At 55.0% G+C, this 15396-nt stretch overlaps 4 protein-coding genes across 4 annotated transcripts; 2 read left to right on the plus strand and 2 right to left on the minus strand.

Moving 5' to 3' along the window:
* Nucleotides 1–63: 63 nt before the first annotated feature.
* On the plus strand, nucleotides 64–2582 carry CDEST_03424 (Putative VHS domain, GAT domain, clathrin adaptor, appendage, Ig-like subdomain superfamily). The gene is made up of 4 exons (XM_062919583.1): nucleotides 64–851; nucleotides 908–1583; nucleotides 1637–2154; nucleotides 2205–2582. Exons 1-4 carry the CDS (start codon nucleotides 306–308, stop codon nucleotides 2409–2411), a joined length of 1947 nt encoding a protein of 648 aa, XP_062775634.1. The 5' UTR covers nucleotides 64–305; the 3' UTR covers nucleotides 2412–2582.
* Nucleotides 2583–3316: 734 nt separating this feature from the next.
* On the plus strand, nucleotides 3317–5147 carry CDEST_03425 (Putative forkhead-associated (FHA) domain, SMAD/FHA domain superfamily). The gene has a single exon (XM_062919584.1). It carries the CDS (start codon nucleotides 3609–3611, stop codon nucleotides 4626–4628), a length of 1020 nt encoding a protein of 339 aa, XP_062775635.1. The 5' UTR covers nucleotides 3317–3608; the 3' UTR covers nucleotides 4629–5147.
* A 2082-nt stretch (nucleotides 5148–7229) lies between these two features.
* On the minus strand, nucleotides 7230–10413 carry CDEST_03426 (Putative P-loop containing nucleoside triphosphate hydrolase, alpha/Beta hydrolase; the record flags this gene model as incomplete). The annotated part of the gene is made up of 4 exons (XM_062919585.1): nucleotides 7230–8665; nucleotides 8830–9107; nucleotides 9470–10170; nucleotides 10411–10413. The coding sequence occupies 4 exons, from the start codon at nucleotides 10411–10413 to the stop codon at nucleotides 7230–7232; spliced, it is 2418 nt and encodes an 805-aa protein (XP_062775636.1).
* A 2826-nt stretch (nucleotides 10414–13239) lies between these two features.
* CDEST_03427 (Putative Ecp2 effector protein) lies at nucleotides 13240–14834 on the minus strand. The gene is made up of 2 exons (XM_062919586.1): nucleotides 14365–14834; nucleotides 13240–14295 (listed from the first exon to the last, which is right to left on the minus strand). The coding sequence occupies exons 1-2, from the start codon at nucleotides 14643–14645 to the stop codon at nucleotides 13824–13826; spliced, it is 753 nt and encodes a 250-aa protein (XP_062775637.1). The 5' UTR covers nucleotides 14646–14834; the 3' UTR covers nucleotides 13240–13823.
* Between the last annotated feature and the right edge of the window lie 562 nt (nucleotides 14835–15396).

The raw sequence follows: 15396 nt of genomic DNA on the forward strand, positions 1-15396 counted from the left end.
GGCCACTTTGTTGAAGTGGCTCCTCCCGCGCCGCCTGTCACTCAGCAGCCCCTCGTCATTCGGCCACAGATGCCACTGTCGGTACCTATCAAAGGGTTCATGAGGGATGCCTGCGCCGAACTAGTCCACTCTGACCAACTCGCAGGCGCTTGCTCGGCCAGCTCTTGAATTTCGCCGGCCACCAAACTCAGATGTCTTTCGAAGTCTGAGCTCTTAACGACGACGACGACGACGACGACGCCGCCGAGGTTCCAATCTCGATAGCACCCTTACCTCTCCGCCTAAGCGCGAACCCGAACGCAAAGATGGAGGCCGCATCAGCCAGAGCTGCGGCCCGCGATCGCTGGGGCGAGATGGGCTCGCCCACGCCATCGCAACTGCAGCGATTCATCCAGGCCGCCTGCAGCCCCGAGAACTACGAGCCAAATCTCGCTCTGAACCTCGAGATCTCCGATCTGATCAATTCCAAGAAGGGCTCTGCTCCGCGCGAGGCCGCTGTCGCTATTGTCAGCTACATCAACCACCGCAACCCCAACGTGGCCCTCTTGGCAATCAATCTGCTCGACATCTGCGTCAAGAACTGCGGCTACCCCTTCCACCTGCAGATCAGCACGAAAGAGTTTCTCAATGAACTCGTCAGGAGATTCCCGGAACGACCCCCGATACGGGCAACGCGGGTACAAATGAAGATTCTTGAGGCGATCGAGGAGTGGAGGAGTACGATATGCGAAACGAGCAGATACAAGGAGGATCTGGGCTTCATCAGGGACATGCATCGTCTTTTGAGCTACAAGGGCTACTCGTTTCCTGAGGTTAGGCGAGATGATGCCGCGGTCCTCAACCCTAGTGATGTAGGCTTCTATTCTCCCCTTTGTCAAGGTCTGTGGGTTGGTACTGACGGATACAGAATCTGAAATCTGCCGAGGAGATGGAGGAGGAGGAGCGCGAGGCTCAATCGGCCAAGCTTCAAGAGCTCATCCGCCGAGGTACCCCCGAGGACCTGCAGGAGGCGAACCGTCTGATGAAGATCATGGCTGGTTACGATACTCGGTCCAAAACGGACTACCGCGCAAAGGCTGCTCAAGAGGTTGCAAAGATTCAAGCAAAGGCGCGGCTGCTGGAGGAGAGACTCGAGGCGTTCCAGCAGGGCGACACGATGAAGGACGGAGATGTGTTTTCCGAGCTTGCTGCTGCCTTGCAGAGTGCGCAGCCCAAGATCCAGAAGATGTGTGAGGAGGAGTCGGACGATCACGAAGCTGTTGCAAAGCTGCTCGAGATCAACGACAGCATACATCGGACTGTCGAGCGGTACAAGCTCATGAAGAAGGGTGACCTGGAGGCTGCGCAGAAGGTAGCTAGCGGTGCGCCGTTGCCTTCAACTTCTGGCGCTTCCAAGAGCGCGGCGCAGGAACTGTCTTTGATCGACTTTGACGGAGAGGCCGACACGACGAACGGCTCATCTTCTGAGCAACCTGCTTCGCAGTCTACCGGTATCGAAAACGACCTGCTCGGCCTTTCTATGGGCGACTCGGCAAGCTACGGCCAAGGAGGGGCTCTGACGCTCGGATTTGGTACAAATCAAAGTAAGCCGATCATGTCTCTCTCATATTGTGTGTATCGTACTGACCACAGCTAGACATCCCTGGCCCCGCCCTGCTCTCTTCCGTCACGGAGAACAACAGTGCAAAGGGTCCTATGAGCAACACGGCGACACCCCAAGCGCCGTCATTTTCCCAATTCGCATCGTTCACATCACCCTCAGCGTCACAGTCTGGAACCCCTCAGCCATCCGGAATGTCCGCATTCAGGCCTCCTCAACAGCAGACCTCGGCCTCAAACGACCCCTTTGCCGCCCTAAGCTCGCCCGTCTTTTCCTCCAAGTCTGCCACTCCCGCTCCCCCGCCCGCGGCGGCTGCGCCACCCGCAGCAGGTACAAATGATGACGATGAATGGTCTTTCTCATCAGCTCTGCCCCCTCCTGAGACACCTAGCCAGCCAAAAGAGCACAAAGCGACCGTAAGCGACTCTATCGTCAAGATCGAGATGATTGCCGGCAGGACTGGGACCGGCAACGCTCTGAACCTGAGTTTCGCCTTCTCGAATACTTCTGCACAGCCTGTCACCGAGCTTCACTATCAGCTCGCTGCTACAAAAGTAAGAGTACCTCACATCCATGCAATGAACAAGCTGCTGACATCATGCAGGGATACGAACTCGGTCTCAGACCCCAGACAGGCCGGTCGTTGGCCCCAAAACAGAGCAGAGGGGTGACACAGTTCGTAGAAGTATGGCATGCCGGAGACAAGAACCGTAAGGTTCAGTCTCTCAAGCTGCGGTGGAGAATCTCATACAAGGTTGGAGCGGAGTCGAAGAACGAAATGGGTGAGATTCCCGAGTTCAGCATCGCGTGATGAGACATAACCTCAGGTGGAGATGTGGGAAAGGGGATGTGCCCAGAAGCTTTGGTAGATGTTTGGCACATGGCCACGTATGCAGAAAAGAGATTTAGAGTCTAGGGTATTCAAGAAGGCTGAGGAGGCAGTAGCGGTTGCCTCCCCTCCAGTAGTTGTCCACAATCGCAGGCCTCTCAATTTGAGTGATGTCTCTTTCTTGTGCTAGTCCTCTAAGTAAAGTCCGGATGAAATTGAAGCGGCCCAGCCATTGGAAAGATGGATAGGCTGTGGCTAGTAGCTCCTTGTGCCGCATCGCTAAAGGGACTCACAGGACATTCTGCTAGAGATGGCCTACACTCTATCTATCAAACACCCTACCGTTTCACTCTTCGACCTTGGCCGCGCGGTTTCAAGATCGCGGCGTTAAAGCGCGGCAGTGAGCTGAGATTTGCAGAACCTTGTGTTCGCTACTCGGTGTAAGCAGCCTTGTGCGATGTTTGAAGCCTTGGATGGCCGAGTTAAGCATATGAAGGGACTAGCGCAAATCTTTTGCGTTTTTGATCCAGGAAAAAATTGACCTAGATAGTGTTTTGAGTTTTTTCAAAATACCTTTTGCATCAATAGTTTTTCGTTGCGGGGAAGGAAGTTGTTCTCAAGGAATCTAAGGGGTTTTTCTTATTTTTAGAGGGGGGGGCGGTATTGGAAAACCGCGGCTACAAGGCATGAGGCCCATGAGGGTGGTCGAGGATTGCCAGTCGGAACGGGGGACGACGGCATTGGCGATGTTCATGGTGAGCATAGTTACGGGGCCGTAGTGGGGCTCTTTTGGGGGTTCCCACGGGCCGGGAACGCAATGTGTGGGGTTTGCGCCCGCTGCCTGCCAGGCACTAAAAGTGCACGTCCGCCGCCGGATGACCTCAGAGTTCCAGCCGAATTTTCCCCCTGAAAGCTTGATCACCACCATCTAGCACAAGCTCCTCGTGAAGTCCGATTGCTCGCCCACCCTATTCCAGCGAGGCCACCTCCGGTTTGCAGCTACGAAGGTGCCGCCGCACTTGCCACGCGTGGGAGTCTGACTACCCGACGCGCTCTGCCAGATACGATCCTCCCGCGCTTGATACAACGGACTCCTGCGCAGACGGGCTATTCAATCACCGGCAAAAACAAGAACCCCCCTCGAGCCGTACCTATATAAAACAAAACACGGACCCCAATATGGGCTCGGACGACGAGCGCCGCGTCCACCGTGCGCGGCGCAGCCGCCTCGACGACGACGGAAGAGACGAAGAAAGACGGCGCAGAGACCCCGCAGACCGCGAAAGCCACCGGCGCAGGCGAAGCAAAGACCGAGACCATGGGCGCGAACGCGGACATGAACGCGGCTCCGACAGACACAGAGAAAATCGGGTGTCTCGATCACGGGAGCGTCGCGAGAGACGTCGCTCGCGCACCCCCGACCCTTCTTCACGGCAGCGCCCCCGCTCCCGTTCACGAGACCGCTCACGAGACCGCGACAGAGAACGGCGCAGACGACGATCTCCCGACGCGGACGGCGATGCCGGCGGAAAAGAGCTAACCCGTCACCATCGTCGCCGCCGCCACCGCGAATCCTCCGTCTCCGACTCGGGGTCCGACGCCGCCAAACGCAAACGGCCCGCCCCCGCCAGCCCCCTCCGCCGCGCGGGGCCCCTCCCGGACCAGAACGCCTCTTTCGCAGTCTCCAACGGCGAGGAGCCCGAGAAGCCCAAAGAAAAGCCGAACCTCCGCACGACGGGCCTCCTCGCGGCGGCCTCTAACTCGGTGCAGCAGGCCGACGGCACCTCCATCGTGCTGAAATATCACGAGCCCGCCGAGGCGCGGAAGCCGCCGGCAAAGGACCAGTGGAGGCTCTTCATCTTCAAGGGGACCGAGATTGTCGACACGGTGGACCTGAGCGCGCGGAGCTGCTGGCTCGTCGGGCGCGAGGCGGCGGTCGTGGACCTCATGGCGGAACACCCGAGCATCAGCAAGCAGCACGCCGTGATCCAGTTCCGGCACGTCGAGAAGAGGAACGAGTTCGGCGACCGCATCGGCAAGGTCAAGCCGTACCTGATCGACCTGGAGAGCGCCAATGGGACGGTGCTGAACGGGGACAAGGTTGCGGATAGTCGGTACTACGAGTTGAGGGATAAGGACATGGTCAAGCTGGGACACAGCACGCGGGAGTACGTCATCATGCTGGCGCCAAAGGAATAGATCAGGTCGCGAGGGTTGTTCGGCCCAGGAAGTGCGTGGCATTACCTTGCAAACAACCGGTTTACGCCAAACACTCGTTTTCGAGATCGCACGAGGGGGAAGCCCATTTCGGAATAGGCCGAAACAGAATCAACGAGCAAAAGAACGCCACATGACTACTACTAATACTATTACTACTATGCGCTGTTATTCCACGAGAACAATGCAAAAGAATACGCTAAGCCTCCGAAAACGACTTTTTCCTGTACAAATCAGACGCGCCAACTCTACCATGTTCTGTCTTGATGTATTTGAACGCCGAGCCCCCTTCCCCCGCTGTGGTTTTGCTTGTGTGCCGACCCTCTCGAAAGAACACACTTTAAAGCGCGAACCACCAGTCACTCTTTTCTCATCTGTTCCGAACTGGCCCCCAGTCTAATGTATGCTGGTTCTGGAGATGACTCGCCACCGCCATTGGCCCTCACTTGGCGCGAAAACTCGACTGCTTCGTCGGACCTTCGATGAATGGGGTTCCCATCTTTATGGACTCACCGCTGGTCAGCTTCCGCGACATCGAAGGACAGGTCGCCGAACTCGATGATTCTGCCACTCTCGAGCTGGATGCCCCCAGACCCAGATCGAGCCATATTCTCACCGCCTGAGCTACTTCGGGGGCTCGTTAATGGACTCTCTCGCGCCGCTTCAAAATTGGGTATTTGACCCATAGGCAGTATACCAGGTATGTTGCTGCCCCCCCAAATTGTCTCGTCAACGGGACGTCCGCTCTGCCCTCGTCCCCAGACAGCAGAGGGTGTCTGATCCATGTCCATCGGTGCGAGCCGTGGAGAAGGCTCCGTCTCAATCATGGAGGGCGCCCGAGCGCGGAGCAAAGCCGACCTGATACTCCCGCTATTACTGCTCACGGAAGTGTCTGTCGAGTCTGTCACTGCCGCGAGTTGAGAGTTTGAGCTCGGATTCCTAGACATGGGCTGCGATGAGTATCCAATCGGCGGCGGTGCATCGGTAGGACTAGTTTGCTGCGTAGTTGCGGGCGTTGAGACATTCAGACCTTCGCGACCGAGAACAGTGTTGGATCTTGCAAGAACCTCGCTATAGGGCTCCCTATCATTCAATGGGTATGGCTGCCGAGATGGTGCGACATCTTGGTGCACAAGGGGACTATGTTGTAAGATGCTCGTTTGATTCGTGACGACTGGCAGTTCTGGCGGATAGAATGACGGGTGTTGTGATCCTAGGCTGGAGCTTGCCGTTCTGGTACCCCTGCGAGGCATTTCCGGGAAGCGTTCAACAGACTGAGAGGCAGGTGGCACTGTTTCTAACGACTTGCTCGACCTATCGAGTGTTGCTCTCTCCTTTTCATGTTCTTTTTGACGCCTGGTTCCACTGACAGATTTGGTCATGCGGCGTAACAAATCTGAGATGTACGGGTGTCGGGCCAGGTGTAGTTCTTGGTTTTGTGATGGTGCTGGGGGTCTGCTCGCCGGAGGTCGGTCTCTGGAATCGATGGTATGTGGGGGTGTGTTCTCCTTCATTCTTTGCGCGATGGAAAGGGACACGCTATCGATCGTCCGCAGGCTATTGACTGAAAGAACATCGTCATAGGTGGCTGCTCTATCAATGCTCCCTGCCCTCGATGGTGGCGTGGAGAACGTAGGACTCGATTTAGTCTCGTCTTCAACGGCAGTCCCGGACACAACATTGGCGTAGCTGGACTTGCCCAAGACTGACAATGGTTTCGCGGCGGTACCTGTGCTGGAACTTCTGCTTTTGTCGTGGATGTAACCGCCACCACGAGGTGGAGGGGGTGACGCTTTCTTGATGTGCATGAGCGAGGCCGACGCTTCGCTCGTGGCAGTCAATCCTAAATGTCTGGAAGATCTTCCTCCTCTTGAAGATTGAGGTGGCGTGATGAGACCACGGGCGGACTCCCGACTAATGCTGACGCGGGGATCATTGGCAGTCGCGGCCGTTTCCCTCAGTGCTCCTCTTCGATCGTCATAGCGCCGCTGCTCTTGTTTCCTTACGGAGCGGTGCCTAGAAATAATAGTCCACTCTCGTTCGGAGGCATCTGGATACGATCCCTCGATCACATCTGGGGGGTATGGAGTAATGGTCCGGCCCTCGGATCTTTCGTCTTCAGTCCGAGGCTCACGATCCTCGGGGAAAGAGAGATAGGGCATATGAAAATGATTTGGGTCAATGAAGCTAAGGGGGGGCTCCGGTTCTGCATCTTCGAAAGGGCAGGTGGGATTCAATAAGTTCTCGCCACCAGAAGTGTCTGTCGAACGTGACGACACACTGTTCGTGTGTTCGAAGACAGAAGCGTGTCTGAAAGCCTCGTTTCCATCTACGATATCTGTTGAAATGGTTTTTTGCAACTCATCGATTTCGCCAGGAAGCCTTGAGAGTCGTTCTGCGAGGTCGTTTCTAGCCGAAATCAAGTCTGCTGTACTGTCTCTTTCTCACAGCATCAGCCTCCTATCAAGCAACCCAGAAGAATCAAGGCAGCAGAAATATGGAGAAGAGAGGAGTCGGGGGAATTGGAGCGGTACGCCGGTTGTGGAATCGTAGACACGACAACTGTCGTGGGTGTGGATAAACTTACTGTTGCAGGTTGGTCTGGCCCCTAGCTTTTTCAGAGATGTTCGAATGCTTGTAACGATCGAGATGCTCCATCAACTTCTTTCCATGCCTTATGTATTGCCGGTAGTCGTCCGGCAAGCCTGTGTCAGAATCCTGACTTATTCTGGCATAAGCTTCGTCAAATGAGTGACAGAAGACTCGGACTGCGCGCTCCAGCCAGAACTCCAACTGCTCCTCTTCGGCAAGAAGCTCGACGAAGAATGCTTGGACGATGCTGTGGACACGAAGAGTGTCCAAGGGCTCAGGGTTGAGGTCGACGCTTTGACGCGAGCTTTGTGAGCTTGAGGAAGGAACATCATCCGTCTCGTTCCGCTCCACGAGAGCGAAATTGATTAAAGTGACGAACGTCTGCGTCAAGCTTCGCTTGTGGCGAGCGGTAGCCGTCTTCAACGGCGTTCGCTTGTCGAGGGCCTTGAGCCCAAGTACCAGCATCTCGACTGGCATCGATTGGCTAAAGAAAGAGAGTATGTATATAAGATTCAGCGCAGTAATGTCACCTCGTTTCTGCAGCTGGTCTCGAATTGTCTTGTAGGCCGGAAGAACTCCCACTTTTGGCGTATCCCGAAACGACTTCAAATACTTTGCAAGGGGCTCTCGTGTGGCGTTCATCTGTGATGCAGCAGCATGGATCATCAAAGGTAGACGACCCATCAGCTGAACCAGGTCTTGGGCCCGCCTGAGATCATCAATCGTGTATGGCTGCTTCCTTCCCATCTCCTCGAGCAACAGCTCTTGCGCATCCTGGACCGGAAGTAGACCCAGCTTCAGGATGCTAGGGTTATCCAGTCGATATGCGCCAGGTTCCGCGCGCTCGGTTGACGTGTAGATGAGGCTGCTGTTTGGTCTATCGGGTATAAAGTCGAGCACAGCGTCGTCACCAAACCGAATGCCGTCGAATACCAGTAGCCAGTTTTTTGACTCGTTGAACCAACTCCTTACAATCTCCACCATCTTTTGAGGGTTCGACAAGTCCTTCTTTTCTTCTTGAGCGGCCATGCCCCTGATAGCCTCGGTTCTGGCGATACGCCAAAAACCGTCCTCCATATCTTGCAGCGTGGTCGATCGAATCCAGTATATGCCACCTGGATAGTCTTCTTTGTGGTTGAACACATACTGACGAGCCAAGTGTGTCTTGCCAGCCCCGGGAATGCCCTGGACGAGCACGGCAGAGGTACCCTCTGATCGTCTCCTGGGGTCCGTCAATAGCTTGTGGAGACTGTGCAGTTCGTCTTTGCGCCCCTTGAAGAACGAATTCGGCCGGAACCGGTCAGGGTGGACAAAAAGAGGGCGTGGGGTCGAGGTTTCCTGCACTGAGCCCGACGGGGAGTAGTAGTATGTAGTGCTGGTAGTTCCAGTTGGTGATGCGACTTCAGTAGCTTGAGCGATTCTGGTATCTGCCGAAGTATTAGGCTCGACTGTCTCAACGGTTTTACCGCCTGTTGCACCTCTGGCTGTTGACACAAGACTCTCTAGTTGAGTGATTGCATGGGAATCGTCAAAGAAGAGTTAGGGTTACCTGAAAGAGCTAGCTCTAGGAGAGGGGGTGGAGGGCAAATACCTGGCAAAGATATTTCCGTGGGGCTTCTATAGCCACGGGTCCTCTCAGCGGCCTCAGATTGCGCTCTCACACTCATATTGTTACTCTCGATCTCCCAACGAGTCCGAATCACTGCCGGGGCTTCTTCTGCCCAGTCTCGTATGGCAGTCGATACATTTCTGTACCCGGGCGCACTGGTACTGTCGTATTTGCACATGCCGGAATGAGTGGCTTCGACGCCGTAGTAAATGACGCCTGGTAGTTGGGGGCCTGCCGATGCTGTGTCTACTACTATCATTCTACAATCATTTAAATGTGTCAGCCAAATCGCTGTACGCAGTTGTAACTTGCCATGTTGGCTGCTTTGAGAAATTTTCAAGGTAATGAAAAAAGAAACGAAAAGGCACTCGAGCGAGAAAAGGTAAGGGTGAAAAGGAACAGAAGATACGGCGATGAACATGAAATGTCAGAGCAAAGAAGAAGGACGAAAAGGGATACAGACTGTGCTTAGGAAGAACAATGGCAGACGCAGTAGCAAAACTTGAGTGAGGAAAAAGTCAAACGACGGAGGAGCAAGAGAGATGAGAAAACCAGTCTTTCAAAAGAAAATTTTCGGGATGCAGATACGGTATTCGACAGAGGCAGAAACGAATTGACTAACTTTGTGCCTTTGACATCGGTCTTGTGGTTTTCGTGGGCCATGTGGATCTTGAAACGCTGGTAGATGTCGAGAAAGTGATTGCTGATGGATTCCAGGGTCTCATTGTCTTTCTTCAAGGTTTTGAGGAGGATCGACTCGCTTTCGAACACTTTTCTGGGTGCGATGGCATCTGCCATTCTCTGCAGGACGAATCCCCATGTTGCCATGTCCGAACCGGCGTGGGGAGTGCCCAGAAAGATGATGCCATAGGTCGAGATAAAGATGGACCTGGCGTCCTCTTGGTTTCTGTCTGTAACGTCGTTGGAGTAGAGAAGAGCACGCTTGACGAGAAGACCGCCGAGGCTGTGCGCCACAAAGATGATGGGATTTCTGGACGTCCGCTCGCTCTTGCGGTAAAGGGTGAGGTTGGTGACTAGAGTCTGGGCATGCTGGGAGATGAAGTTGTTGCTGGCACTTTTGCGACTTTTGGAAGTTGTGTAAACGTCTGCATTGTAGCCGTAGACCAGGATGTTGGCGCGGATTTTCCCCAGGGACTGTGGCAGTAGATCGGCAGGCCAGAAGACGCCTTTGCCGTCAAGAGAAGACCAAGTTTTCTGGGGGTCACCGTTGAGGCCATGGACCAGAACGACATCGACTGTGGCGTCAGGATGGGTGAAAACAGCGGTGATTTCATAGCGAGAGATTTGCTTGTTGATGGACCCCTAGGCGTACGAATATGTGGTTAGCGCATGTAAGGCAGACACGCATACAAGATGATGGAGGCCAGTCTCGCTTTGGAAGCGCTCATGACATAGAAATATAAGCGCACGAGGGAATATGATGGACAAAAGGCAGCAAACATCGCCGTCCATGCCGCCTTAAAAATTAAGGAGAACGTGGGAACGGGCCGTTCCGCGCGAGCGTAAGCCGGTGACGGGATGAAGAGATGAGCGTTTACTTACCATACTTGCTTGCTCGGAAACAAGTCAGCAGCAGGGGGGCTCGAAGAAAGAAGCCGGCTTAGTTGTCGCTCACCCGCCACTACTGCAGCTTACTCTCTACTGATATTGGCGGTTCGATACTCGAATAAGGTATGTTGAGCGGAGTGGAGTCAGACTCGTAAATGCAAGAAGAGGGAACCTGCAAGGAACGGAACGCCTTTATACAACTAGGGGCAGGGTCGTATCCGAGCCGCAGCGGAAGCCAAGACGAGGCGGCTTGGTGTTGCACGTCGAGGCGATGGGATAGCTCCTCAATCAAGAGGCGCAAGCCCAGCTTGAGTCGCGATACGGCACTCGAAGAGGATACACCCACTCGCCGCGGATGTCGCCTGTGGTCGAGCGTCGCACACCGGATGAACGGGTCACACCATGAGGACGAAGCCGAAAGGTCTGGCTTAACCCGACAAGAAACGTAAGAAAACAGGACAGGAGACGAAGCCGCAAGCCGCAAGCCACAAGTGGTGAGAAGAGTCAAGCACGAACTTACTTTCAAACTTGCAGGCTCGGGGACTCAGGGGCTCAGAGAAGGGAGTGGCAGCGCACCATTGGAGAAGGGAAGTCGAGATTTGGAACAAGTACATAGTGTAAAAGAGCAACATAGCAAAAGGTGGCGTCAAGTGACTGCGGGCTCTTCTTCTCTGCAGGGGCGAGCGAGCAGGCTCTCGCTCTCCCCCCCTCGCCTGAAGACCAGCCAGCCAAGCACCTTGGGGATGGAATTGCAATGGTACCTGTACCCCGAGGTGCTGTTTGCACTAGGTAACAGTTTATCGCCTAAAGAGATAACAAATAATACGTGCCTGTGCACAGAACTTGCTGCTCAGGTACGCACCCACGGCATATCATCATCTGCAAGTGTAAAGTAGCCGCGCCCCTCATCCAACGATGTAACAATGCCTCACTCGCCTTCCATCCCCAGGACTAGTGTATTTATTCTCAAGCTGGATGCGGATAGGTTGACTTGGGGAAGTGGAGGGGAGTGGAAGGGCTAATCCGAGCCTGCAAGTAGGTGCCATCTGTATTTGCCGAAGCAAGGCGTGCGGATTGTAGGGGTAGGTATGTCACTGCTTCCTGTCTTCTTTTGTCACCCTTCTTTTCGACACTCCCACCCTGCAACGTCCCGAAAAATTGGTCCGAGAGGCACTCGTCTTTTTGTCGGTTGGGAAGGTCGAACATTCAGACCTGAACAACACGAAGCGCCCCCCGGGGCCGTCCAAACACTGGTTCAAGTCTGCGCTCACTACGAAGACAATGGACCCTCAACACGAACACGGAGCTTCTTACGCCTCGGCCAGGCTGAGATGCTGTAATGTGGTCTCTGCAAACAAGCACTGCCCCTCTTGCTTCGGTGAAGACGACAGGCGGCACAACATACGTGACGTAAGCAAAGGCACAAATTGGATGGGTGGCAGAGACACAACAGCTGACTCATTCGACTTCGAACACATACCGGTTATGTTTGGGTCGTTGACGTTGAGGAGAAGGAGGAGACCGAAAACCGGAGACCGGGAGCCTCACTTGGGGCAGAGGGAGCCTCAATCCATCCGTGGAGATGGACTGATGGTGATGGGGTTTGCAGGAGAGGCTCCTGGCTGGCCCGGTGACTCGACGCGATTGGGAGAAGAGGTGCCGTAACACACCCCACGTTAAGATAAAGTCACCAGCCTAACGCAAGCCACTGTGTCTGCAGAAACCTTGATCCCCTGAAGAGTGGCCACGGCGGCTGACGCTTTTGCAGCCCCCTTCCTCCCCCCCTCACACCCTACAGGCGGGGCATCTTTGCAGTAGCTTATGAGACTGCCGGAACACACTGACAATGGTCAGTAACACCGGTGAACTTGTCACTCTGGTGAACCTCGGAAAAAGGCTTGCCCTGCTCTGCCATTATGCGTAATAGGACAGGTGGTAAGCATGCAGGCAAGTGTGTGTGGACAACATCTCCATCTCACCTCACTCGCCCGCCCTCTTCCCGCCCAGATGAATGCGCACGGGCTTTGACACCGGCCGACCCGACCGGGGACGACTCCAGCAGTTGTAAATCGATGGTATCATCTATCCGATGATACGGTGACGAGTGCCGGCAGCTGACCTCAACCAGTGGACCCCGCTCCGGTTGCCGCGAGTCCGTCACGCCGTTTTGACTCAGAGCTGCGCCTGCGAACTTTCAACGGCCACCGTCGGGACCGGCTGACAATGCCATCCTCCTGCAACCCGTCTCGGGCGGAAGGTGCACGCACGACGGATACACTTTGTGCACACACTCTTCCGATGGAACCTCGTTTCCAGCTGCTCTTTTGGCCAACGATACCCTGCTGGTCATCCTGTCGATTGTCGTGGTCCATCACGGCTCTTCGGCTCCTCGTTCGGTATCCATCCATCCGAATGTCTTTGAGGTCAATCAGGAAATGCATTTACGTCAACCGTAACATTGGTAACGTCGTCAAAGCCTCAACTGAGACCTTACCGCCAATATTGATGGCCGTTCGCTCCCGACAGTTCAGACTGGCGCGGCCCTAAGACCCTCTTACACGACGGCACAAGACCGGCTGTTCATTCACAACCACTGTTGGACGAACAAGTTCGGCGAATCTCACAGGGTAGGCAGCCGCCGAACAAAGTTCAAAATAGGCCGGAGGCTGCCTATCGGGACTTCGGCAATCCACGGCCCTTTCATGCGTGCTGAACCTTTTCCAGTCGAGGTGTGACAACTAAAAAATACGCATTTCACATGGTCAATTTCCTCACGGCCACCCCCGTGAGCATCTTGGAAACTCAACATCATGGTTGTTGACCGGTCTCACCAAACTTCCCAAAGTTTACGTTGTTCCACATGCTCGCTCGAGTCGTGACTTTTACTGTCCGGATCCAACAAGTCAATATTTGAGTCACGTTACAACCCGCCCCTTCACAGGCGTACGAGTGTGCGAGTAACGTGCGGCCCGGGCAGCTGGGCTTGTCAAAGTTTGACTGAGGCAAGTGACGACGAAGAAACCTTAAGGCCACCCAGGCAACATTACACAGCAAGTATCGGGAGACGAATCGACCAGATAGCCGATGATGCGGGCGTTTACCTTTCACGCCAGCAATATTCCTCCGTTTTGTACCAAGACCCACCTTACATAGTCATTCCGTCGACTCCAGATTCCAGCGTACTTGGAGAGCACTGCCGAGATATTCATACTGCCGCCCTCTCCGTCGGTCAGCCGTTAATGGAAAAGATGTGCACGCTTTCAAGACCAAGGTGGTGCGCAACCCAAGCATTGTGTTATGCATAGGAGCGTGGTTTGGAAGTGTAAGTCGCTTGCCTTCCGACACTATTTTCCAAACAAGATCACCCCCCCGCCTTCTTTTCTTCCAAGCCTACTACGATTCATTGCTCAGCTCACGACGCGCCAGAAAATGAGTTGGCAGAAAACGGCAACGGCCGACAGCACGGCCATGCCAACAGGCTGCCTTTTCCCTGCAGAAGAGGGGACGGGCGGCGCGACCCACCACCCGGCCTGCGCCTGCTCGTCCGGCCCGAAGATGGCCCACTGCACATCCACATTGGCCGCCGAGCTGATCTCGCAGTGCATCATGCCAGTCGCGCCCATCAGCCCGTCGACGTCGTAGTCCCGGACAGCGGTGCGGATGATCTGCGCGACGTCCATGCCGCCGACGTACCACCCGGAGATGATATTTGCCATGACGTCTGCGTGCGGCGGGCGGATGCCGATGCTGCAAGTGCCGTGGTTACGGATCGCGAGGAGCGTGGTGTTGTCGGTGAAACCGCTCGCGTACCACAGGTAGCGCTCCTTGGCGTCGTCGTCAGCGAGGGCGGTGCAGTCGGAGGTCAGGGCTGAGATGGCGCTGGTGACTCCGACGAAGGAGGAAACGCCGCAGATCTAGTCGCGCCAGAGCTCGCTGCCGCGGTAGAACGTGGGACCTTGGGTCTCGGTCTCGATGTCGGTTCCGAGGGAGGCGGGCGTGGTGGAGGGGAGGGGTTGGCCAACGCCGACTCCGACGCCGGCGCCGGTACAAGGTGTCTCGGGCCTGCCGAGGACCGTGGTGAAGCTGGGGATAGGGGGCCGGGGCTGGTGGTAGGTAGTGTTTGTGCCGTTTGTGTGGTTGAGGAAAGAGGGGATGTAGAAGGGGGCCACGGGGGTGAAGCGTGCGTAGACGGCGAGGAGAGAAATGAGAGCGGATGTTACCTTGGTCATTCTGATGGCTCTGAATCTGTCCTAGGCCTGGAGTTGGGCTGTAGGATTGAAGATTATCAGGTGGGAGATGTGAGGCACTGTTCTCGTCAGTCAACGTTGGTGTGGTCGTATACTTACAAGTTGGTTCAGTGTGAGAGTTAAAATAGCTAGAGCTGGTAGATTGTGAATGGTAGATAGTAGATGGTTGTGGAGCTTTATTGGCGTGTCTGTTATATGAATGTGAGTGAGTGTGTAAGATAGAGAGAGAGAGAGAGAGAGTATTTTGAAGGAGAGGGCGAAGTTATCACCTAGGTACGTAGGCAGAGAGACTGGGCAGGCTGTGTACATTTCTGTAGGCCATGTTCAAGGCCGCCTTCATCGAAAGATACGGGCTTGCTGTGAAACAAACGGAATCGACAGGATGCATCTGTGAAGACAAGGGTGTTGTGCAACTGGCCATGTCTTGGATGGGACAAGGTCATTGTTTGGGCGAGTGGCGAGCAGCGAGTAGGCGACGGACCATACCTGCCTGTTGTTAAGACTTCTCGCTTGTGTTCAGAAGCGCAATGGGGGAAAAAAAAAGGGTGTCTTCGTTCTGTTGCACAGGCAGACGCGGTTGTCGATGCACACATAGCATGTAACAATAGCCTTGTAGACGACGAACAACTCGGGCGCAGGAGCAATGTGCTCGCGCTCGTTGCAGTCCACTTGTCTTGGGCCGTTTGGACTTTGATGGCGTTTTCGACATCCCAGCTCAGTGCTGCAATGTCTC

This window comes from Colletotrichum destructivum, chromosome 2 (genome assembly GCF_034447905.1).
Source record: "Colletotrichum destructivum chromosome 2, complete sequence".
Lineage (NCBI taxonomy): Eukaryota > Fungi > Ascomycota > Sordariomycetes > Glomerellales > Glomerellaceae > Colletotrichum > Colletotrichum destructivum.